The 25114-nt window shown below is 37.9% G+C and overlaps 1 protein-coding gene across 2 annotated transcripts; it reads right to left on the minus strand.

Moving 5' to 3' along the window:
• Positions 1-369: 369 nt before the first annotated feature.
• Positions 370-25082, minus strand: doc2a (double C2-like domains, alpha). 2 transcript variants are annotated; one of them, XM_043235880.1, is made up of 12 exons: positions 24643-25082; positions 20365-20478; positions 18125-18444; positions 16956-17035; positions 16675-16749; positions 15172-15281; positions 14233-14359; positions 13249-13308; positions 5184-5368; positions 4335-4416; positions 2614-2710; positions 370-1427 (listed from the first exon to the last, which is right to left on the minus strand). In XM_043235880.1, the coding sequence occupies exons 3-12, from the start codon at positions 18438-18440 to the stop codon at positions 1291-1293; spliced, it is 1269 nt and encodes a 422-aa protein (XP_043091815.1). In that variant the 5' UTR covers positions 18441-18444; positions 20365-20478; positions 24643-25082; the 3' UTR covers positions 370-1290. The 2 variants fall into 2 exon arrangements, with proteins under 2 accessions (XP_043091815.1, XP_043091816.1); XM_043235881.1 differs by lacking the exon at positions 20365-20478.
• Positions 25083-25114: the final 32 nt, after the last annotated feature.

A 25114-nucleotide genomic window follows, 5' to 3' on the forward strand; every position in this document is an offset into this window, starting at 1 on the left:
GTGGTGTTCTGTTAAGTGGCCGTCTAATTACCATTTACTCATTGAACACATAATCAACCAGATGCATCTTGAAGAACCACAGAATCAGTGCAATGGTTTTTCACAGTAGGAAGGCTGATAGTATCTTGGCTTGGAATCCCATTTTTAGAGTATCTTATTTCTTACTGGTGTAAAGATACCCAAATCCACAATTGCACAAACAACACCACAGTCACTCCCAGAATGAAGCCTTTGCGAATGAGATCATTCAGCTTATGTGTTGTTGGTGTGCCATGATAGATGTTCTGCTTGGCTGAGTGTTTGTGAATCGTTATTCTTAAAGAGGTTTCTAAGCTCGCTTTAAGAAGATGCAGGCAAATGATGCAAATCTTAAAGAGCAATGCATTTCAAATGTATTTCCAATTTGTACATAAGCACTTATAGAAATGTAAACCACAAACCCTCAAGAATACAGCACTTTTTTTTGGTACAAAACAACCAGACGACACACACGCGTACACATGCAGACGCACTCCAGATAGTCCTAGAATACGGCACATATAAACATTTGATTCCAAAAATATATCAAGTAGTTAACGTACGCGATATCAAATTGTAGCATGTCCATAAAACCCCTTTTTAAAGAAAAGGAACAACTGGAAATTGAAAACCGCCAAATTTGAGACCTTGGAAAACACAGCTGGTGCAAAGTAAAAAATGTAAACATTGCATCATGCTACAAAATGGATAGTCTATTTGTTAGCAGTACACAGAAACCTGCTCCTGATGAAATTGTATTTGTTTCAAATATGATTGACAACATTGAGAGGACTGGCCCTTAAGGACCTTCCCATTTTGTCAAGGCGGTACCATGTGTTTATCGCTTTGATGCATTAATGGCAGGCAGTTTACATGCACCCCCTTATATTGTCAAAGATGCGCTGTCTGCAAGCGTTACGAAAGCACTGAACATTGAAATACATTGTTAATCAAAAAAGAGAGTTGTGCTACACAAGATTTCATAAGAGTAAAATACACTTCAACGTTACAAAATGTGTAGAAAACGTGCAGCAATGAGTGCGCAAGAGAAAATCGGGTGAAAGGGGCGGGGACTCGCTTTGAGTGACACCAAGTCAGAAGACGACTGGTGGCCCATCCTCCACTCTCCTTTTAAACAGCACAAAGTGTGTAATTTACTTCCAGCATCTTGGCCCCTACTTAGCTCATATAATTATCTCCATGTCCACCTCATATCAATCAAATCCATTAACCTATCATGACTGATCTCCTCGTTCCTGGCAGGATTCTTCCTCAATCATGGCAGGTGGTCTGAGGCAGCTCATTGGCCAGAATGTGCCAGCGCTCCACCCTTTGACCCTTGTTCCTCAAGCAGTCCATCCAGTGGCGAAGAGCATCTCCTTGGACGTGACAGCTCAGGCACACGCCACCTGCCATTCAAGAGTATATTCAGGGGTTGTGTAAGTACATATTTTTAAGGTCAAGTAAAAGTACTACTTACTGAATATTACGTAGTATACATAGTACCTCTTGAGTAAAACAGAACATGCAGTTGTTTTGATTTCAAACAGTTGAGCAAGTGAAATGTGTGCAGTAATCATCTTGATATTATTGCATATGCAAAATATTGGGATATGGGATGCAATTTCCATATCTGTTGATAAGAGTTTTTAACATTTTTATATATATATATATATATATATATATATATATATATATATATATATAGTAGTAGTAAAAAGTAGTAGTAAAGTATATGTATATATAAGTATGTGTATTTATTAAATAGAAGATTTTTCTCATATTTAATGTTACATGCTCATTCTCAATATATTTACATTTTCTTTTCCTTTGCTGTCATGTTTTTCAAAATAAAAATAAATTAATGTCACAATCGTACTTAATTTCATACTGTTGATTATAATGTCCAATTTAAGTAATTTATTACGTTACCACTACATTTCATTAAAAAAATTTCTTGTTCCATTTTGAACTGGATAAATAGTCACACACTACAAGAAGTGATAGCGGTGCCAAATTATTGAACGAGTAAACCTATTAAATCTGTTCGCGAATCGCACTGCATTCAACCAAAATTTGGAATGATTCAGTTGTATCTGTTCTTGAGCCCACAACTCGCTGATTCAACTGATCTGTTAACAATTGATAGAATTCACAAATCAGACCCAAACTGAACCATGAACACAAGATCCTCTGAGCTTAAGTACATGCGCAATTGATGGTGTGAAAAGCAAGTTTTCATTACTGTAAGTGTTCAATGTTTGCAAAAAAAGCTGTTGAAGCCCACTGTATACAATAATTGAATATGTAGACATGTCCACATCTACCCTGATCCTGTATCTGCATAGCATTCTTCTTGAAATGCTAACACATTTCACCCACACATAAGTGTATGGCATTTATTTTTAGCAGGATAAAGTATATAAAATTGTTTAATGAATCTTTGCTAATCGCCTTTCCTTAATAATGTGCTATTTAGCACTGAAACCAAAAATACAGTGTAATGGAATGCCCAGACATGTTCTTTGTGAACGGATCCATAAGTGGTAGCACAAAAACAAATCATTATAACAGGTAATAATTGCATACTCTCACCTATGAAATCGTTAGATCTTCCCAGATCATAGTCCCATACTGTGACCTCCAGTGTCTTATGGACCAGTTCGGATAGAGGAATCTCATAGAAGAACTCCTGTGGAGGTAAAATATGATGTGGATTATGGCAGCAGTTGAAAAGTTTCAATACATTTCCAGAAGAACAGTTTAAGGGATGATGCCTCTGGTCCTCATTTGATAAACCCTTTGGCAAAAGCCAAAAATGTTCATTATTCACTGTCACTTTTGATTTCCCTTCATTCATTTCAAAGGACATTTTTAAACACAGAAAGATCTCATATGCATCATCTTGACAGCTCTGAAGCCACCCGGGGAATGATCAAAATATTAAACCCCATGAAAAGTTGCTTCAAAAACAAATTTCTAGAAACAAATGGCATTTGGTAGTTCAGCCAAACAGATGTTCTTGTCTGCGGCTTTCACACCCACTGACTGAAGCCTGGCATGTGCCTGAATAAACAGGAAAAAAAAAAAACATTTAAAGAGATAGTTCACCCAAAAAAGAAAATTCTGTCATTAATTACTCACCCTCATGTTATTCTAAACCTTTGGAACACAAATTAAGATATATCTGAGGTCTCTCTTACCATAGACACTCATATTACTCCATAGACAGCAATGAAATGAACACGTTCAGTCCAGAAACATAGCAAGGAGGTTGGTAAAATAATCCATGTGACATCCAGGCTTTAACCGTAATTTTGGAAAGTATTCACTGAATGTAAACAATGCATGCTGTTAAGTGTCATCTGCTCCACATGGAAACAAATTGTTTAATAAAGCCATTATTTTTGTTTCTTTGAGTACAAGAGTAGCTTCGTAAAATTGCGGTTGAACCCCTAATGTCACATGGATTATTTCACCCATCTCCTTGCTATGTTTCTGGACGTTGATATATATGGAAAAATATCTTCATTTGTGTTCTGAAGATGAACAGAGATCTTGCCAGTTTAGAACAGCATAATGAATGACAGAACTTTCTTTTGGGTGAACTATCCCTTTAAGCATTAGAAGCAATGCATTTTAAATGGAGGCTGCTTTCTGGGGTAACGGAGTTAAATCATGCTGGGATCACAGAGATCAAACCACCGGACCTTCCTCTTCTGACCTCTACCCATCCCTCTCCGCTGAGCCAAAGGCAGCTGCATATGTTCACAGTGTTCATAAAAAGAAATTGAAGCATTTTCTAAATATAATGTGTTTAGGAGCACTATTGCTTTTATTCCTCCCAGGAATTTTCAGCACCCTCGTGAACAGTTTTGATATGAGCGGGGCTCCTGTGGAGCAGAGGACAGACCTGCTTTTAAGCAGATAGTGGCGTGTAAGATTGGAGTGAGCAGCCTTCAGTTTGAGCCAAGGAGTAATTATATGGCCAATCTGGGTGTGTGTTACTTCTGAGTGAATGGAAACAAAACACTTAGCCTTACTGGTGATCGCATGCAGCCCACATGACAGAGAGAGCGTGAGACAGACGGGAAGGAGGAGAGAGAGAGAAAAAGAGAAACGGGGGACATGACTGAAATGAGAAATGTGCAACGTGGTGATGAAAGACAAACGTGCGTTTAGGTGGGGGTCTTCTGGGAATGTGAAGTGAGCAAGGACGCAGCGCAGAGATATTGGACCCGACATCTCATTAACACTCCAAACGCTTGCGAGGCGCACGTATAATGAAATGAAATGTTCGTCAAATACATCCATACCTCATTGAATTCTGGGTTAAGGGTCTTTTTAATCACTGCCGTTTTGTGTTTGGATTTCTTCTTCACATCTGGCTTCAGGTATCTGGAAAGAGAAAGGCAGATGGAAGAACAAAGTGAGGGCCGTAGGTAGAGCAGGACAGTGGGAGAGCTGGAGATTAAAACGAGCGGCGCCGCCGTCGCGAGCATGCGAAACGCACTCCGGACACATTCGTACCAAGCTGTTTGCTTTTCGGCTTTTGCGGTGATGTCCCACCGGCTTCCATAAAAATTTTATTTGCTTTATGTACTGCTGTTAACTCTCAGCCACCCTCCCCCAAGACACACAGTTAGAATATGGCTTTGATCCTGAGGAGAAGAGAGAATGTGTATGTATCTGTGTGTGTGTGTGTGTGTGTGTGTGTGTGTGTTTGCGAAAGGAGCGGAAGAGCGAGAGAGAGAGAGTGACTGGAAGGGACGTGAGCGTGGGTGGGGGTCCTGTCTGTTCTTATGCCATTTTGCCTAGGGAGGAAGAACTGTTTGGGAGCGTTTATTTTAATACATGATGTGAGAAAAATAATGAGAGATTAGAGGGGGGCATAAACGAGAGAGTGAGAAGCCGAGACACATCAGAGAAAAGACGTAGGACGTACAGAGATTTTTTTTTGCCTTATTATAGGCTACTATCTGTTTTCTCGTTTTACAGTTTCTCCTACTCGCTCTCCACCTCCATGAGCTGTTTATGACACCTCTGTCCAAACCGCCGTTCTTTTTCCTTTGCCTAGCTTTTTTTGCTTCTTTCCTAGATCCCTAGCAAGTGTTTATTCAGTGAGTGTCTCTGCTTTCTCAGTGTTGGTGCAGAAATCTTCTCACATTTTTACATAGGGGTCCGAGAAGCCGTTGACATCCATGGCTGCCAGATGGGCACAGCGCAGCACTCCGACATACAGGCCCCCTCGCCGGCCTTCTGCTTCACCCTCTGCAGGTGGAGGCAGAAACTGCAGCGAGAGCAACAGGCGGCCCCTCTCTTCCAAACTGGTCAACTGTTCGTTCTCCCACTGCAAGAAAAAGTAACTAGATTAGGCATTTCCTGAAGAAAATACCAGGGGTTGCATGGAATAATGTTGAGGTTTTAGGTAGGCTTAAATGATGCGCATATGAAATGCAGAAACACGCCTTGTTTACACTCGGTTACACAGGAATCAACACAGTCACTGTGGTGGAAAGACAGCTATATATAGATACACACTTAGATGGAAGACAAGCTCAACGAGAATGTTGTATGCAAACAGGTGACTAATGACAGAAGAAGACTAATGATATCTCAGTGGTCAAACATTTTGATGACACCATCGCTGTTGGTTACATTTGAACATTCCATCAATATAAGTAAACGGAAGATTTCAAAACTTTCTCATTATGAATATCAGGAACACAAATTTAGGCACTAGCAAGGGCCTTGATGTATCGACACGTTCATCACATCAGGACCAATGGCCTTCTGGCATTATTTGTTTTGTGACAAATCCATTTTGCATGACTTTTTGGTGCCTTGGAGCCTTTTTAACAGTGTGGTAGCCATAAAAATGTCGAACTCCCTGGGGTCACGCACTTACTGCTAGACTAGAGAGCAGATTAACACACTCTCAAATTTCATTTAATTTGTTTTATAGAAACAAATACCAGTCATTGTAAGGCAGGAAAAGAAAAATATGTTGAGGTTTTGGGCCGAAGTTTGAGTCTTATGAAATGCTGAATCACGCCTTGTTTCCAAATCTTGATACACAAGAATCATCATAGTCACTGTGTGGTGGAAAGGCATGGAGTTATTTTGTATCCAAAGAATTGTAAGAGAGTAGACTAATCAGATTTCAGTAATGCAGAAATTATGTAATGCAAAATTGTGACTTGAGAATCAGATTATTGTGAACAAATTTAGGCAATAGAAAGGGCCTTCATTACAATGGGCATGTTTACATGGTTTCAAATGTTAAATATATTTTATTACTTTGGTCTGCATCACAAGCTCCATCTTTCAAAATGTGGATATCACAGATTGCATTGGATTGCATTGCTCACCTATGATAAACGTATATTAAGGAATAATTCACCTGAACAATGAAAATTACCCCATATTTTACTCATCCCAAAGCCATCCTAGGTGTATATGACTTTCTTCTTTCAGAGGAACATAGTAAGAGGTTTTTTTTTTATTTATCCTGGCTCTCCCAAGCTTAGTAATGAGACCATTATTTAGAACTTTTTATTAAAACTAACCTATACATCAATGGGTTTTTGTAACAAAAATTACTATTTTTAAAAATATGGCGTAAATAACTGATTTATTTACGTAATACATACGTTCCTGGATCTGAAAACATTTCAGTTATACATATGCTGCCTATTGAGGGTCAGTTGGCTCTCTGATTTTATCAAAATATCATAATTTGTGTTTGGAAGATGAACAAATGTCTTGGTTTGGAACAACATAGAGGTGAGTAATTAATTACAGAATTCTTATTTTGGGGTGAACTAACCCTTTAATGCAGAACTTTTTTGTTTTATGAATAATTATTTTTTGAATTTAGTACATTTTAGTGCTTTAAAACTATTTTTATTTGCCATATGGGATGATTGACAGTTGTAGGTTAGTGCACATACTAACTATTACTAGAGCGTTGAGAGAGAACAAAACAAAATGTCGGTCAACAATAAAGAAAAATGTCAAGGGGGACTGGTTTTCTTTGCTTTCAGTTACCACAGTCAGCAGCAGAGAGAGAAAAGTGTTTATTATGTTATATAAAGTATGGATATCTATCAGAGCAATGTGAGAGATATTTTATTATGTTTTCGCTCAACTTTATTAACATGTTTTGGACTGTTAAAGGGAAACAACCGCCCACTTCAATGATAGAGCTTAGAAGTGCCAGGATAATTTTTAATATAACTCTGATTGGATTTGCCCTGAAAGAAGAAGTCTTTGAAAGTGAGTAAAACAAAACCTAAAATAATAGCTCATTATCATATCAGATTGATACCATGCTAAGTTAAGTTTAATACTTAAGGTTAGAGGTTTAGAACAAACCCTAACAAGGAATGTCACTACAGTGCTGTCTTGCAAGCATTGTAATAAATCATCTATATTAAAAGTGACTGTGTAGGAGACTCCATACACAGCAGACAACCGAACCAATGACAAGGACTCCCTCTGGGTAAAATCTGATAATATTCACGTGTAGAATAATTATAAACAGTTGTCTATGCATGCAATGATGTTAGTGTAATGTGACATCTATATGCACTAGGCTCATTTTTAAATTACGGCAACCTCTTGTTTTTTCATTCACGCCTTTTGCAAATTTTCCATAAATAAAAAACTAATATTGATTCTCATACAAGAGAAGGTTTAATGTAGCCTTCAGATGGAAAATCCCTATTCAAACTCTTGTAGTCTTCTGCAAATGCTCTGTGATGATTTGTGTGATTCAGACTCATCTACCACACACACAGACATTTATCATTCTCTCTTCCTGGTCTGTTTGGGCTTAGCTCAGCTTCAGTGGCTTTCAGAGGGGGAAGCGGGAAGATCTAAGCACAGCCTCTTCAGGATTTTGCGAGATATGGAGACTTAATGAGACATAATTGTCTGATTTGGTGCAACGCTTACGCACACACACCGCACATTCGTAAGGCTTGAGAGATACTTATTTGAATGCACATTAATAATGCATGCGGAGAATGCTCAAGTGTGACTCTGAATATTCAGTGCCTACACTGCGAGAGCAACAATATTTACAAGAAATATTCGATAATCCATCTGTATGGATTACAAACATTCATTTTATTAGTTGTCTTGGTCAGGAGATATAAAAGAGTGTGATGGGGAAGATCAAAGCGTAGACACGAAGAAGAGCATGCCTGCAGGTCCATCCACAGTTCCTCTTATACACAAGTATAGTAATTACAATAACTAGGTAGTAAATAGACGCAAGTACATGTACCGTAAAATAAAGCGCATCCGACAAAATATTAAACACTATTTTTTAGTTTTAGTTCCTTTTTGTCTTCACATAATATCACAATTAAGTGAGCACACAGTTAAATTTTAAATGAATTCACTTTGATTTGAACAGATGCTGTTATTTTTGCCAGGTCCCTGTGCGGCCTGAACTAATGAAAGAAAAACTGGCAGTTTATTAAGATTTTTTTTAAGTGTTTCTCTCTCTAATTAAAATCATTTTAATAAACATGCTGGATTATATTTTATCCTTCAATTTAACTTACATTTCTAGTCTTTTCTTATCTCTTATGCCTTAAGCCATTTGGTAACATCATGCTTTTTTTGGGAAATCGGTTAGTTTGTCTCATTTAAAAAACATTCAATACTGTCTATTAAAATGTCATAATCGCCATGATGTCATCAAAATAGTGAAATGACCAACAATTACTCTCTATTTATTTTGCACGCCTGTCCATACTTGCTGTTGTGTAAATTGGAAATGTATAATTAAACACGTTAAAGTCAGTTTTTATTCTGTTAAAACCTTTCACAGCGATAAATAAAGGCATATACAGTTTTTAGTAAAGTTACAGAGCCCAAAAAGTACAGCGTGAGGAATCAGATATTTGATCTAACGGGAATTTCACATTCAACATTTTCAGTGACATAACACTGGAAATGATATCTCAGGCATTTATGAGGAAAGTGTAATATCTGTGCATATGAAAATTCTGTATATCTGTCTTTCATACTGTATTCCTGCCTTCCTTTGTTTAAAGCTATCTCTCTCTCTGTGTCTCTCCATGTCTCTCTCTCAGCAACCAGCAAAAGGACAGGATCAATAGGGTAATCATCACAGTGTCTCTCTCCCTGTTTGTTTTTCTAAAAAGAGCCTTGTTATTTCTAGTTCTTTACCTTGCACTTTGAAATTCCCCTTACAGCCCCATCTACCACATTGTGTGTGTGTGTGTGTGTGTGTGTGTGTTTGTGCTGGGGTTGCGGGTGAGTTTGCCCATTAGTGAGAAGCATGCCAAGCCAAACCTGTTTGCTGGCAAGTGTGATGTTTCATTAATGTAATTGTGTGGGGACAGATACAGATAGTGTGTGTGTGTGTGTGTGTGTGAGCGAAACAGAGCTGGACTGAGTGAAAGTTGCATTGCCAGACCTTCATTAATTTAACAGTGAGGAGACACACACAGATAGTGGGCAGACAGAGGGGCGACCCCTGTGTTATAAACAGACAACTCATAATGCAAACAGCGAGGAGAGCAGCCCAGCTGTCTAATGCTCAGGAGACAGACAGAATAGGCTCACATATAATTCTCTGCCGCATGAGGTCAACTACAGCGAGAACCGCCACTTACAGGCCGCTGCCATTGTTGCGGTTACCCACTCGTGTATTTGTACGTTTGCAGGAGGGCACATAAATATGCGACGTTAAGATAAAAATGCATGCATCAGGGGAGAAGAGTGGATTTCGTTTCCGCTATTTGCATGAATATAAAATGTCAGGTGTGATAAAGATGTTTCAGGATAATCGAGGGCGTAGGTTTGATTTTGACGTTGTCCGAGACATAAAAGCAGCCCCCATCAATTTGTGCTTTTACGATTTACTTTTGAGAGCTACAACATTAGCATTTAGCTCTATACGCTTTGTGATAGGATATCAAAACATGCATCGTGAAATATTCTGTTAAGAGACAAGCAGGCAGTTTAACTGATTAGAGAAACTGATTAATAACCGCACTCAGTAAACAGGGTCTTCTTAATTACACCGTACCTCACTTTATTGTAATATCAGTAATGAATTAGACAAATGTGTAATCTGAAAGAAAATGCCCCGGGACTCTAAAAGGAGCATTTTATTATGAAAATGAACTGCTTGTATGTTTCGTTCACTTATGCACTCAAATAATGTCAATGTCAAGTAATGTAAAAAATTACAACAGTGCTTAAATATAGATATATCTTAATAATTTGATTAAAATTATTGCTAGGGACGATTCAGTAATCACTGGATATCCGCAGGGACATGTCTCCAGCACCCCTGCTGAATTCTACACCCTTGAGTATAATTAAATCTATTGTACCTCAGTAACTCCCATAAAACGCAAACATCGTATAATTCAAGTTTTTTGCTAGAAAATCTTTGTGGAGGAAATTAGCCACAAGCAAGCAGCTGGTGGCATAGCAGTGGCTTTCCTCTGACAGGGCAAGTTTCTGCGGCTAATTAAAATGCCAATGGCATTTCTGAATGGGATAAATTAATTTAGCACGGTTTAAATGTTGTAGCTTGAATCGCTCGGGCTTTTGGCTGATGTGCTCCATGAGGTTTCACACTAATGACCCCCATCATGCAGACTCACTAATGATAATGAGGAGGTGTATCCAGCAGGTAAACAGGTGCTCAATGAGGCCGGGAACACGCACACACACATATCGGCGCTAGCACAGCTTTCATATTCAGATTTGCGTGATTAGCAGGCAGATGGCGTGGCACCAGTCACCAGAATCTGTATGTATGCCAGTCATGACACCAAATCAAAAGCTTTAAATAAACATAGGGACTGTTGCGCCATAAACTCCGTCTGTGACTTTGTGATCCTTCCTTTGCCTCTGGGGCATGTTCTTCGTATTCCTCCTCTACCTTTTCACTTTCTATTTGAATTTCCAACTCAGTCGCATTCAACCCTTTTTTCTTTTTAGGAATAGTTTTATACAAATGAAAAGGCTGCTTTTCTTCATGATTTTCCAAACCTGCATGATGTTGTTTTTCAACAAAACGCAATAAGAAAATATTTAGCATAATGTCCAAGCTTCTCTCTTCAATAATATTGTACTGAATGTGCTTTGTAGTGTATTTCAGTACTATAGTGTACTAGTCTTAAAAGTGAAAAAAACAACTTTATATTATATTAAATATACTTATATTATATATAAAATAAAGCATTATAAATATACAAGTGAAACTTGTAATTTGACACTATTAGAAAACTTTAGAAAAGTGTGTAAGTGGTCTTTTATTCCATTAATATTATAATACCCCTTTTAGTATTATATTAAAGTACATTTTAAATAAATGTAATGTTTTAATAATCACTGTCATCATTTAAAGAACTTATTTTGATATGTTAACTAACATACTAAATCAAATGTAGAGTACTGTTGCATGCTAATTGAATATTACATTTGAAATAAAAGTATTTTATATGTTCCAAATTGCAAGGTCATCATTACAAATGTGGAATTACAAATATTTTTAAATACATGACACACGAGTTTCAATAGACGTATATTTAAGATACCATACATTGTCAGTACATTCTGCAGTGCACTTTAACTATATTTTAAAGACAGTAGAAGTTAATATACCTAAGACGATCAATAAGACTAATCTAATAGCATTTAATATAATTTAAACTATAATACATTTTCATTTAATTGCAACTTATGCCCCTCAGTATTACTATTTTGGGTTTATTAATCTGTTTTTTTTTTTATTATGCTACTACTTTTTGAGAAGGTCAGGGCCTGTTATGCAGGACATTTTTATAAATGACATACGTTCCGGTCTGTTCCTTAATAAAAGTTATTAAATGGCTTCCGTTGATTTCACCTGCTTTAAAACTCCATCTCTACAGAAGAGGGAAAATCTGATTTTGAATGGCATGAGGGTGCGTAAATGATTTTATTTGCAGTAAAATGATTTAATTTTGGCATGAGCTGTCCCTTTAACATAATTTCATTTGAAAGCACCCCCTGAACCATCACTGTCTCTGTGATCCCTCTAAGCAGTTCAGCAGTTTTCCCCTGTCACTTCTAGTTGTCTTCCTCCAGAGACCTGTGAGTGTGTTGTCTGTCACTCATCCGGCACCCTCTGTCCATTCATAACCCTGTAACCTCTCGCTCCTTTTTTCTTCGCCTTCCCTATCGATGCTGTCTGTGGCTTTCTCCTGTCCCCCCAACACATAATCTCTCCACTTCCTTTGAAAATGTTGTTATTCTGGTTTCCAGAAATCTCTGTAGCTTTCAGGTGGGCGGCAAAATGTTCTGCCGCCTCTGTCCTTTCAAATTTACCACTTATCGGTTTATTAATGAAAGAAATGTGAAACAGAGCAAGAGATGAATACAAAACGCTCGTTTTAAGCCATAATCAAGCGAATGAACGCGCAATCACAGTCGGTAAGTGGTAATCCTAATGTGGCTAGTTTCCATTTATGAGCTGTTCAGTGCTGTTATGTCACCTAATTAATATTCATGAGCAAGGTCGATAAGCTCTATAATGCCCCGGCCCCCCAGTTTCCAGATTGTTTCTACGTCTCTGGTTGAATCAAAAGAAACGGATCTGAATTGTCTCTCTGCCTCTCATTTCAGCAGCGTCTGTCACAAAGTTGTCAACACTGGGCATTGGCAACGTAAGTGCTGTACAACACCAAGTTAAACAGAACAAATTGTATCTCATCTCTCTGGAGGCCACAATGCCGCTCGGCTAATCTCATCCGTCATTTATGGATGCCACCTTCGTTCCTGTTGACAGGCAGAGCCGGGATTTGCTTTAAACACGGAAAAGCTCAAACAGTACATCCACACGCCTGCCCTTTCCTCAGCCGACCCCATCCTCCACTCCTAATCCTCCTTGTGTCCTTTTTACTTTCCGGTATTTCTCATCGCGGGGCTCCCGGCATGTCGAGAACAATTTTGGATGGTAATGAAAAAGCTAATCGATTTCTTCCGTACCACTTATCATAATGTTCTTATTGAAATGCAAATGAGGCTAGATCCCAATGTGAAAACATTTGAGTGAGAGAGCTTTAATCAGCAGGCAATTATCAGTTTGCAATATTTAAAACGTCATTGCTAACTTGCATCCGGAAATGTCATTTTTTTTCTGCTGTGAGAGAGACAGATAAAAACAGGTGGGTTTGGGGTTTGGAGTACCTCTCGTAGGTAACAGGAAATCCCTCGCAGTGCTGCTCCCATGGCTGTAGGAGAGGGAAGCTGGCAGATGCAGAGAGAGGAGACGGAGATGAAGTGAGCCTCTGTGTGTGTTTGTCACTGGCTACATTCATACAGTCAGTGTTTTGCGTTGATAACAGATGCGACTCCTAATTTGAATTTTTCAACAGCAGACAAGAACTGAGCTTGAATATTTTTAAGAACCACGCTCTTCTGAAATCAATAATGTCATAAAGCATTTTTACAGTTATTCCAAAGTGATCACTAACTATGCTATTTGTATTTTATGAATATTTTATTTTAATAGCTAATGTTCAGCTGTTCCTTTTTTTGACAGATTTAAACTTATTTTCGGATCATCATCAGTCATTAAAGTTTGATAAGTGTCATGATGGTCACAGACACATTATTTTTTTAATTAGTATTTATGTCAACACTGTTTTATTTTCATTTTGTCTATTTTGCGGATACAGAAGTCATACAAAAATGAGAGGGGGCATTAAATGTGTTAACAGTACAATAACAGAGGCAGTGCCTTATATCATTTGTCACTTTAGAAAAAAATAGAACTGTCGTAATATCTTATTTTATAATATCTGTATCATTTTATTTCATTTATTATTTTCTCATTATTTTCTCATCATTTTTTCTCAAATGCCCCTAGAATGAGCGAATAACCCAAATCAAGCTCCTTTTCTAGTCTCACAATAGCTGTGACTTTGTAAAACTCATAAAGTAAATAATAAAGATGGAGGTGCCCATAAATCAGGATGGTTTTATTATTACAATTGACATGTTACTTGATGTTTATTAAGCAACATGTCAGTTGTAATATTAAGACGGTTATTAACTTATTAAACATTAAAGAATCCATCAATCCATCCATCCATCCAATCTTATGTTAATTAAATTTGGATCAGTCATTGATCACAACATCAGGCACTCTTCTCACAGACTGTATCTTACAGGTGGTGGATGTTCTAAACAGGTGTAGAAACGCTTGGTCTGGTCTGGTTTCACACGTCGCAGGGCCACACGAGACTCTCCAATAAACTCATTGTGAGTCAGTTTATCCTCATCGCACACCGATAACCTGAGAAAAACAACAACATAGAAAAAAAAAGTGAGAGAGTTATTAAATTATACTGGAAGGAGGGCAAAGATAAACATGAAAGTTGTAAATATTGTATGGGCGAAATAGATAAAGGGCAATAAAAATATCTTCCGCAGAGCAGCAAGAGCTGGAAATGGCTCAGACAAAAATGTATATTTATGAATGGGATTAGGATGATATTTCTGGCTCTGACAGTTTGGTCGGAAGCTCTTTTTTTTTTCAAAGGTTTGCTTGTGTGTTTGTGGAAAAGACACCCTCCTCTGCTATTTACTCTCCCTTGGAGATAAAGGGGTAAATGACTTTTCTCTGACTACTGTCACCCCGCCATTGAAAAAAAGGGCAAGTTTGAAAACACCAGCAGTCCTACTCCCGGGTTGCCAGGGGATACTGTTCATTTATATCAGGAGCACACAGGTAATTTTCTGTGGATAATCGCATGATAAACCCGAGTGCTACAGCAGTCACTCCACCTCTGGAGAGGAGCCTTGGTGATGACTGGGCCGAAGCACCGCAAACATATTCAGCCTAAATATATGCAGACGCTCCAAGAAGCGCACAACAGTAGATGTACTCAGAAACTTGATCATTCCTGAAGGTTCATAAGCGACAGGAAGGTCTGCTAAGCAGGCACACTTTCTGCCACACACCTACACACCTACTGTCGAAGCAAGATATGCAAGCTACTGTCAAATCACTCCTCTCCGAGAGGAGAATTTTAAAGAAATATCCAGAATAGATTCACAGCCCACTTGGAGTCACCCATAAAGAGATGCACAGATGTCTTCACTAACCTCAGAGTCTTCCTGAGCATGTCCTCCTCTGTGATGCCAATGTAAGTGAGAGTCTCATTCCAAACAGGATTTAGAGAATTGCGTACAGTTTTGGTTTTCAGTTTGTTAGCCTGTGGGTATAAACCAATTTGAAGAAACGAATAAATAAAGAGTGAAGATTATTTTCATAATATCTTAATCCTCTAACATGCGCACACGCACACACACACACACTACTGTTAAAAATTTGAGATTTTTTTTTTATTTAGTAAGGACAGAAGTAAAGAAATAATCAAGTAAATGCTGTTCTAGGTGCAAATAGCAATGGATTCTTATTACACTGTTAAATTAGCAGACCTTTTCTGCTGTTTGTACTACTTATGGCAAATTGTGGCAATTATCTGCACTTCAGTATTTTAATAGGCCTACATTATAAAACAGTATTCGATAATAACTTATTGAGTGTAAATTTTAATTCAAACTATTAAACGGATGCCACCTTATACAAAAGTAAAGCCCTCTTTATACCTAACCTAGCCCTACCAATACTTTATTTTCATCTTTTTGATTATTTCCTTCACTTTAGTGAAAATATAAAAAATCTAAAAAGGAAGAAAATAAGCTTGCCAAAAAGAAAATTCGATCCCTGGTCGATCTCATCCAGATGAGTACAACAGAGTTTTATCATCTGCGTCATTTTCTTTAGCACCAAATCAAAATATCAGGATGATTGCTGAAGGATTTTGTCACACTAAAGACTGGAGTAATGACTCTGAAAAACAGCTTATTATTATTCCATCACAGGAATAATAATAATAATAATAATGTGTCTAATTTTTATTATTATGTCTAATAAAAATACAGTTATTTTAATTACTGTTTTCACGGAATTTCACATCAAATAAATGCAGCCTTGTTAAGCATAAGAGACTATGTCAAACATAGTTAAAAACCCTGCCAGACCCAAACTTTAGAAACTCATAAAACATTTTGTGTAGTAGTTGTTTCTGAAATAATAGATATTTCAGAGGTGCTTAACATGTAATCACTTTGTCATGTTTCTTCATTTTGAAATCCAATATGGCCAAAAATATGTGTAAAGTCCCTTCTGATTGATGTTTTTGGCTAGACTCCTTAATGCCACTGAAGGCAATTTTTGTGACAGTTTGGGGAGCTTGCTTTTCTGTTCCAGCATGATAATACTGTGCACAAAGCAAGATCTATAATGAAATGGTGTAGAAAAACGTGACAGGCACAAAGCCCAAAGCTGGCTCTCAATGAACACTACTGGGGTGAATTGGAAGGCAGACTATCAGTCAGGCCCCATCACCCAACATCAATGCTTCTCTGATGCTCTTGTGTCTGAATGAGAGCAAATCTCAGCATCCCATGCCAAGATCATCTCCCTTTATTAATCCGCAGACACTTGCATCGAATAAGGTCATATGGGTCAAAGGTCATGTTTTTTCTGGGGGGGAGGTTTTGGCAGTTGAATTGTTTCAAACTGAATCTAAATTTGCTCACCTTACATGCTCCTGGCAGAAGATGAAGTTTGACATAAGGGTCGGCCAAGCCATTAAAATCCATAGGTTTCAGACCCTACAACAAAACAAACAATTTATTAGAAACATCTGCTGGAAAAAAATACATAAAGAAACAGCTGTATAGAGCTCTGCTGAAGTAGAACAACTGCTAAAGGGTAAATCACCTGCAAGTTTTGGACTGTGGATCACTAATAGGTGTGTGTGTGTGTGTGAGAGAGAAAGAGTGTGTAGTGAACTGCGGAGCTGTGAGACAGACGTTACCTTGGCTCTGATGATGGTACAGTGGAGTGAACTGGTTGATCTCTCATACCTCAGTTCAAATTCTAACGTCCCCAGCGCAGCTACACAACAATAATAGGGATGATCGTATAAAGGTTAATAACATCTATACCATAAAACCTGACAGAAAGCAGATTAAATAATCCATTATGCAGGACAATTATGAAGCATGCATATCTGACAGATGGTAAGATGGATAGCAACATTGAAAATTGCAATATTAAGCCTGTACAATTATATTGCCAATGCAAAGCACAGGCTTAATATCGCACAATTATTTGCGTAATAATTCACATTTAATTTTTGCCTGGCAGTCTAAGGAAAAAAACACTATTTAAATAAGGTAATGTGACAAACCAAATGATTTGCTATGTTAAATAGCTATGTATTCCTTCAAGGCATATACCAGATTAACATTATCCCTATGGACGATATATTTAAAATAATAAAATCCCTATTACATTCAACTCCTAACTTTTAAAATGTTTACGTGACCTGCTCCATCTTAGTTTTTGTCCTCTAAGCAGTTGCGAGTTGTAGCTATGCACTAAAAATAGGAAGGTCTCCACTTACTATTCAAACCTAACTTGAACAAGGATTCCTATTCAGGTATTTTTTGACAGGAGACTGAATTTTGTGACATAGGTTGGAGATTTATTTAAACGTACACCACAGAAAACAGGTAAAAAAATATAGTATATTCATGATGTTACAATTACTTTTATTTAAATTCTAAATCTAAATAGCAAGCAGCTATGGACAATGAATTAATTCTGTGATGTAAATGTGCTGTCAGGAGACATACTGTTTTGTTTTGTCAGCATTTATAGTTTTCACAGTTAATTTCCATGCCAATTACTTGAAAAATTAAACATTCAAGTAGTCTGTTAATGCCACTTTATTATTTCAATCTTGTGCTGTTGTTATTGTGTATATTGTACAGTGCACCTTTTTATTTAGAAAACCCCCATTATGCACCAACATGTGACTCACTAGCTAAGAGGGAACAGTACAGCTTATGTAACCTGATTATACTTTCATGATATACCTTACAGTTACAGCTGTGTACTGATGTGTGACTAAAGAGTTTCCCTCGTACGGTGTGTGTGTGTGATCCAGTAGGTAGTTAAGCACACAAAGTCATAACTTACTACTGTCATCGCTGTCTGAGCTGCAGATGTCCACCGATGTCTCAATGCTGCTCGCTGCTGACAGAGTGCCTCCGCCTCCCCTGGCCCCTGCCTGCAGAGGGGACAGGAGACCTCCGCTCGGTCCTCCAGAGGCCCCAAGCCCCGGGCTGAGAGCCAGAGGAGAAGCAGGGTTAGGAGAGACAGGCTCAGCGGTCGGGGAGAGTCGAGGGAAATAGGCAGAGATCTGTCTAATTGGACGTATGGGGCCGGGACAGACGTCTATGGCCATGTGTTCCTGGATGGAGATGGTGAGCTTTTTTCCCTTACGCACCGTCATAGAGCTAAAGCAGAGAAAAAAAGAGTTATTTTGACACTTATAAGACGATCGATTGAAAAGTACACAGACAATTTCACCAGAGATAGTTCAGACAAATATATTAATTCTGCCTTCATTTACTCATCTTCATGTCATTCCAAAACTGTGTGACTGATATTTTTCTGTAGAACAATTCTTTAATACAATGAAAGTCAGTAGGGGTCCAAAGCAACGCTGGATCTCACTGAATGGGCAAAAGTAAGAGATTAAAAAAAATGTAAAATTGGGTTCTACAGAAAGAAGATGTGACGGTGAGTAAATGAAATTACTTGTATGTTCAAAGAACAATAACAAAGATGGCACACAGCTCACTTTTATATATGAAAGTGAACATGGAGACCACTGCAGTCAACATTTACAACTTCACTCATGAGGTAATGTGTTTTGCTTGTATGTCACTGTCAGCATATTAATTACGAGTTCTTACATCTCACTGTATCTTCACTGACCGTCCTCGCAGCTTTCTTCCATAACTATCAATTGACCAAAGAACTAACGTACGCAAAATCTTTGGAGTGACACCCGTAAGCACAGAATTTGTTGTTTTTGCTACTTTTTACAAGCTAGTTGTGCAAGAAGACAACATGTTAAGCAAAAAAATTATATATTAAAAAACATATGAATTATATAATTATGTCTGAAAACTCTTCTCTGCACACAGGCATTGTGCGGCTCTGTTTGTTTTAAATGTATAATATACAGGTTAATACTGTTTAGAGACGAGTTCTCAATAAATGAACAGATAGTTTCATGATATGACCCTTATTCCCGGATGGCTTTGTATAGAGCCCTTTGAAGCTGCACTGAAACTGCAATTAGGACCTTCAACCTGTTGGTCCCTGTTGAAGTCTACAAATATCCCATAATGTTTTCCTCAAAAACTTCCATTTCTTTTCGACTGAAGAAAGAAAGATACAAACGTCTTGGATGACATGGGGGTGAGTACATCTTCTCAATATTCTGGAAACAGGAGTGAAGGGTTTTTTTTATTGATGCTTTGATCTCAATGTGACACGTTTGTCATGCAAGTGTCAGATCAAATACACATTGCCCCATGAGAACCTCAGAAACATAAGCATGCTTATTTTTGTTTTCTGCTCAAGGTCACGTGGTGTTAAAAGCCAAAATTCATAACCATCAAACTTCCCACATTTATACAGTTCAACAGCAAACTCAAAGCAGTTTCACTGCGATAGATGTTCATAGATGTTCACCCCAGCGCAACATAAACTCACTATGCAGATCTCTAGAGCACTTCCGTTCACAGAAATGTATTTTGAACTAAATCTCTTTTCTTGAGAGATCAAGGAAAGGTAACGCAAAGGACCTGCAGATATTTGCTGGATCTAGAGACCTAAGCGAGAAACCAGAACCAAAGGTCTCTTTGTCAAGCTCTGCTTACAAGGCTTTATACGTTCAACAGACACAAATAAACACAAGAATTACAACCTCGTTGCAGAGTGGAGCCGCAAACTGCAGCGCCAGAGCAATAGGCTAGAGGCTGTGAGCATGAGTAGGTACAAAGCAGGGAGGAAAGTGTGCAGCTGGAGGTTCAGAGTTGGAGGAGAGTGGGCGTTTGGATGCTGCGGCTTAAGAAGTTTGTGCTGAGCTCTAGCTTTAAGAACTCGCCATCTAAGCCCTGCTCTGATTTATTTAGAAGTCGTGAGCAAAAATCTATGTTTGAAGCCAGAAGCAGTGCTTGGCCGATTTCCTCTTCCCTGCAGGCTCCCTCAGTCTTATTCGATGTAAATTGGAACCACTGTTAAGCCTTTGCGATTTCCTTTTCTAAATTAAAGACCTTGTTCCAGAGACTCGTCCTCCGAACAGCCTTGTTTGTTGTTGTTTGTTTTGACAGACTGTCAACTATGCGTTTGATCTGTAATACCTCTAGAGACTGCGATGAATTGACCTGGCTTGTCAAAACTGTTCCTGAGATGCCGGACTCGCGTGCCACAGCGCACTTTCAATTCCGACCTCCTCTTCTCGCTCCCGAGCCGAGCTGCAAAACAGTGCGGCAGTTAAGCTTTGTCAACTTCGCTAAGCGCTTGGCTTAAAGCACCACTGAGAATCACAAATGGAGCAGCTACAACAGAGCGGACCACAAAATATTACTTTTAAGAGTTACTGAGCTCGAACGAGGAGAGAGGATGGGAAATGGGTTTAGAGAAAATGAGTGTGTAATTTGATAAGATACAGACGGAATGCACTTTTGACTTATTCGTGGTTCTATCCGAAACCTCTTGTTTCTGAGGGCACATTTCATATGCAAATAACATGCTCCCCTGAGAGTGTTTCAGGGCATTTGCAGCTAATCCCAGCAGAAATAATGAAGGACTTCAATCAGGGAGGATAATTTTGGACTGTGGTGGTACCATGGAACAGTCAGCACAATTGAAACTTTGTCCTAGTCCCTGTCATAGGTTCCCAATCGAATGGATTTCAAATGCTGTGATGCCATGAACCTATGAAGTTTTGCTGGACCCCTTGAGAGCAAACCCTACTTAAAATGTAGATATATATGATGTATATTTATCTATAAAAGCATGTATTAATATTTTAATAATAATATTACCATTAATATTTTTTAATAAATGAAGTTTTAATTTCTTTTTAAAATGATCTTACCCTTTTTTTGAATAGTAGTTTATTCCAAAAATTGTAAGATATTTTTAAAAAGAAATTACTTCTTGTTATTTAAAGTTCTAAAGGTTTTTTTCTAGTAAAAAAGTTTCTACTTTAAATAAATTTAATCATTAATGAAAAAATAAAAATAAATAAATTAAATCATCATTAATGAATAAAAAAATCACATAGCACAAATATAGAACAAAATATCAATTTAATACTAGTACAGTAAATAAGTTTTTAGTGTAAATTCAGTTCTAACCTGAAAAAAATTATTATGGTTTCTACAAAAAATATTAGGCATAATAACAGTTTTGAACAATGATAATTATAGGAGAGCACGTTACGCTGAAGACAGGAATAATGACTGCAAAAAAAAATAATCTTTGCATCACAGGAATGTATGGCCTTTTAAAATATATGAAAACAGAAAATGGTTATTTTAAATTGTAGTAATATTTTATAATAATACTTAGATGAGCATAAGAGACATTAATATTTTTATATGAATAGTTTTACAATATTAATTTAAAGTGTTAAACAGCATTTTAGTTTATTTTTATTTTCATAATTTTTTGTCCAAAAACGTGGTACATTTATTGGAAAGAGGCTTCATAGCCGCGGTTTGAAGAGAAGAAGAATGCAGTAACAGTACACATACTCATACATAGCTGACCTTTAAGGTAATTCTGGCCCATTTGGCCAAAAGCGCATCATTACATGCCATTGCAGTGATTTCTACTTGTCAATCCATCAGGGTGTCCTCTGTTTTGACAGGCATCATGGCTGTCACCACGGTGGTGGCAGGTAAGTTGTCATAATGGCATTGGTGCAGCGCGGCTAATGAGATCATGACACATGGACGCTAACAAGATTAGCGATTAGCACAGTACCTCACGCCAAGCAGAATATTTTTTTTTTCAGCCTTCAAATCAAATCTCTTCCCACCACCTGCTGTACATAATAATATGTGTCCATGATGGTTTACGAAGCCTGTTTGTTTCATTATTTATTTAAACATTTTCAACGATTTGCAATTGACTGGCGAGGACTGAAATCTAAGGATTGTTTTTCAGCCCTCAGACTGAGGGAAATGTCAATTTGCATTTAAAATCATTATATGATGAAATAAGATTTCGCAAGAAATGATACTTGCGCGCTAGAACAAATCTGAATAATAATGTAATTCTTATCAACTGAATGTGATTGTATCTTATATTTTTTCATCTTCAGAGGTAACTCTGGGCTCATTTCAATTCAAAAGCTATTTTATGTCTTTCAGAAACTACCAAGCCAGCAGCGAATTAGAATGTAATCTAATTTACATAGACTTTATGCGTGCTTCTCATGGTGGGCAACTATAGACCTCAACTCCTACCACAGTCTTTTGAGAAAAGTAGTCTTTAGCAGTGTTTCAGCAAACTAAATAGCTAGTCAAGTCAATCTAGACTTAAGTTAGCTCTCATGTTAGCACTCTTTAGTCTTAAAAATGTAGGTGCTTAAAAGGTTCTCCACAGCGAGAACTATTTTTGGTTCCACAAAGAATCATTCAGTCAAAGGTTCTTTAAAAAACCTTCTCTTTCTTACCTTTTTAGAATCTGAAGAACCTTCTTTAGCCACAAAGAAACAGAAAGGTTCTTCATTGGAACATTTAAACAAAACGGTTCTTTTATTGAGGCAACTTTATTTTAAAGAGTTTTTTATGCCATCAATAAAAACAAATACAAACTTGCAAGTCGTGGCAGCACACAGACTCTCTTGCCTACTGCTTGCGTTATGAACTGTGGGCAATGCGCACTAGCCCGCTAACTCTGTGAGTGCAGTCACAAAATGAATGAATGTCAGCGCTTGAGATTGGATCACAGCAAGACATGAAGAGGCTGTTGAGAAGACGCCTCGGAGTGGGGGGTGGGATGTGGGAGTGAGAGGAAGTAATGAAGAGAGATATTCCAGTACTGTAAATTACTGACATGTTTGGCAGTGTGTTGTCACGGTACATTATGACACTGTTGGCACTTGTAGCCAAACACATCATGAAACAATGGCGAGATAGGATTTGGACTGCTGACAGCACGCTCGCTAGCTGATTAAATTAACTAGCTGACTAAGCTGCACAATACTTTAATTGTGTAACTGACACATATATGTAGTTAAACAGACCTGTCTCGCTCTTATTTAGTCTTTTGTATCAGTCTTTAAAATTCTTGTTGGGTTCTCTGCTGCTTCTGCCTGGAGGCTAAATCTACCCCCTCTTTCTGTTTAAATATCTATCTGTCTCTCTGTCCATCCATCTTCATAAGAACTAATCCTTTTGTGTATCTTTGACACTTGGGGATCAGGGAACACGTATTAACTATTAACCAACTGTTTTCCCTCGATAAACTCCTAATTATTGATTATTAATAGAAAGTAAGGTAGTTCTTTGTAGTAGTTATGTTTTGGTATGAGGTGGGGTTAAAAGATCTAAAATATGATAATGCAGAACAAGGCATTAATATGGGGTTATAACTAATGAATAAATGTGTGTGTGTGTGTTTAATATTTCAGTAAAAATATCAATAAAAAACAGATAAAATATAACAACAGTAAAAACAATATAAGAGCAGAATAAATGCTAAGATTAAATATTTTTGTTGAATAATGTTATCAAAAAATAACTAAATATTGACTTCACTTGATCTTATCTATCTATCTATCTATCTATCTATCTATCTATCTATCTATCTATCTATCTATCTATCTATCTATCTCTATCTATCAGTCTATCAGTCTGCCTCTAAACTCTCACTTGTGTCTCATCAGAGGTATCATGTTCTCTTATTCACACGAGATCAGTGGTCCTGATGAGAAGCACATCACCGTTTCACAGTCAGTCACTGTGTCACTCAGACACTGATGGATTACCAGAGAGAGAGAGAGAGAGAGAGAGAGAGAGAGAGAGAGAGAGAAGAGAGAAAGAGAAAGAGAGCATTTCGCATCACGCGCTTTCCACAAGAGCTTCAAAAGCAGCAATGCTTGCACAGTATCTCCTATCACAGTGTTAGCAAGTATTAGATTATTCACATCTCTCTCTGCTCTGTGCCACAATGAACTAAATTCTCCCCATCCAAAGTTAAGATTATGCAAAAACAAAACAGCAAATGAGAGTTGAGGGTTGGATGGGAGGTGAGAGAGAAACAGGAAGAGAGCGAAAAGGTTAACGTGCACACGTACATGAGTACATTAATACTTAACACACAATGAGTGCAGGTTGTGGATGCTCATGCACGCGGAGAGAAAAGGAGAGGTTAAGGGGACTGGCGGTCAACGGGCAGAGGGAACTTTATGTTAATTGCATTTCCAAATCCTAGGAAGCACATTAACACAGCAAGAAGGGGTTAACAATGAATTGACTAATTACCGGAGAGACAAAAAGAGAGGGAGGGGTTTGCAAAGAGAGGGACGAACAAATAAAGCAATAAACAAGGAAATGCCGGCAGATTAAATTACATAATAGGTACTAGGAAGTTACAGGCATAGATAAATAATCTTCTCTTACCTTTGATTGTGTGAGTGTGAAAGATTCCCTCATAAACAAGTGAATTCCAAAGCACAGGGGTCTGCACTAACAGGTGGTGCAAGAGAAAGAGATAGAGGAAGGGAAAGAGAGAGAGAGAGAGAGAGAAGAGGAGGGGGAGGGAGAGACAGAGAGGGAGAGAGAGAGAGTGAGGAGGAGGAGGACAAGAGCCCGAGAGGAGTGAGTGTGTAGCATAACATCAGAGAATCTATAGGATTACACATGAAGAAATGTGAAGAAGAGGTGGAGGATGAAGCATTTGGGAGAGAGGGAGGGAAGGATGGAAGAGAGGAGGAGAGATTTGTTAGAATGCGCCATGGAAGGAAAACGATGGAATGGATGGAACGGGAAATATGAAGTGTGTTTTGACTGAGCCACATGTGCTACAATTTCACTTGCAAGATGGTTAATTCCATTTCCTGTGGGCATGTTTTCTGTTTGTTTGTTGTAGTCT

The sequence above is a fragment of the Puntigrus tetrazona genome, chromosome 3 (assembly GCF_018831695.1).
Source record: "Puntigrus tetrazona isolate hp1 chromosome 3, ASM1883169v1, whole genome shotgun sequence".
Taxonomy (NCBI): Eukaryota; Metazoa; Chordata; class Actinopteri; order Cypriniformes; family Cyprinidae; genus Puntigrus; species Puntigrus tetrazona.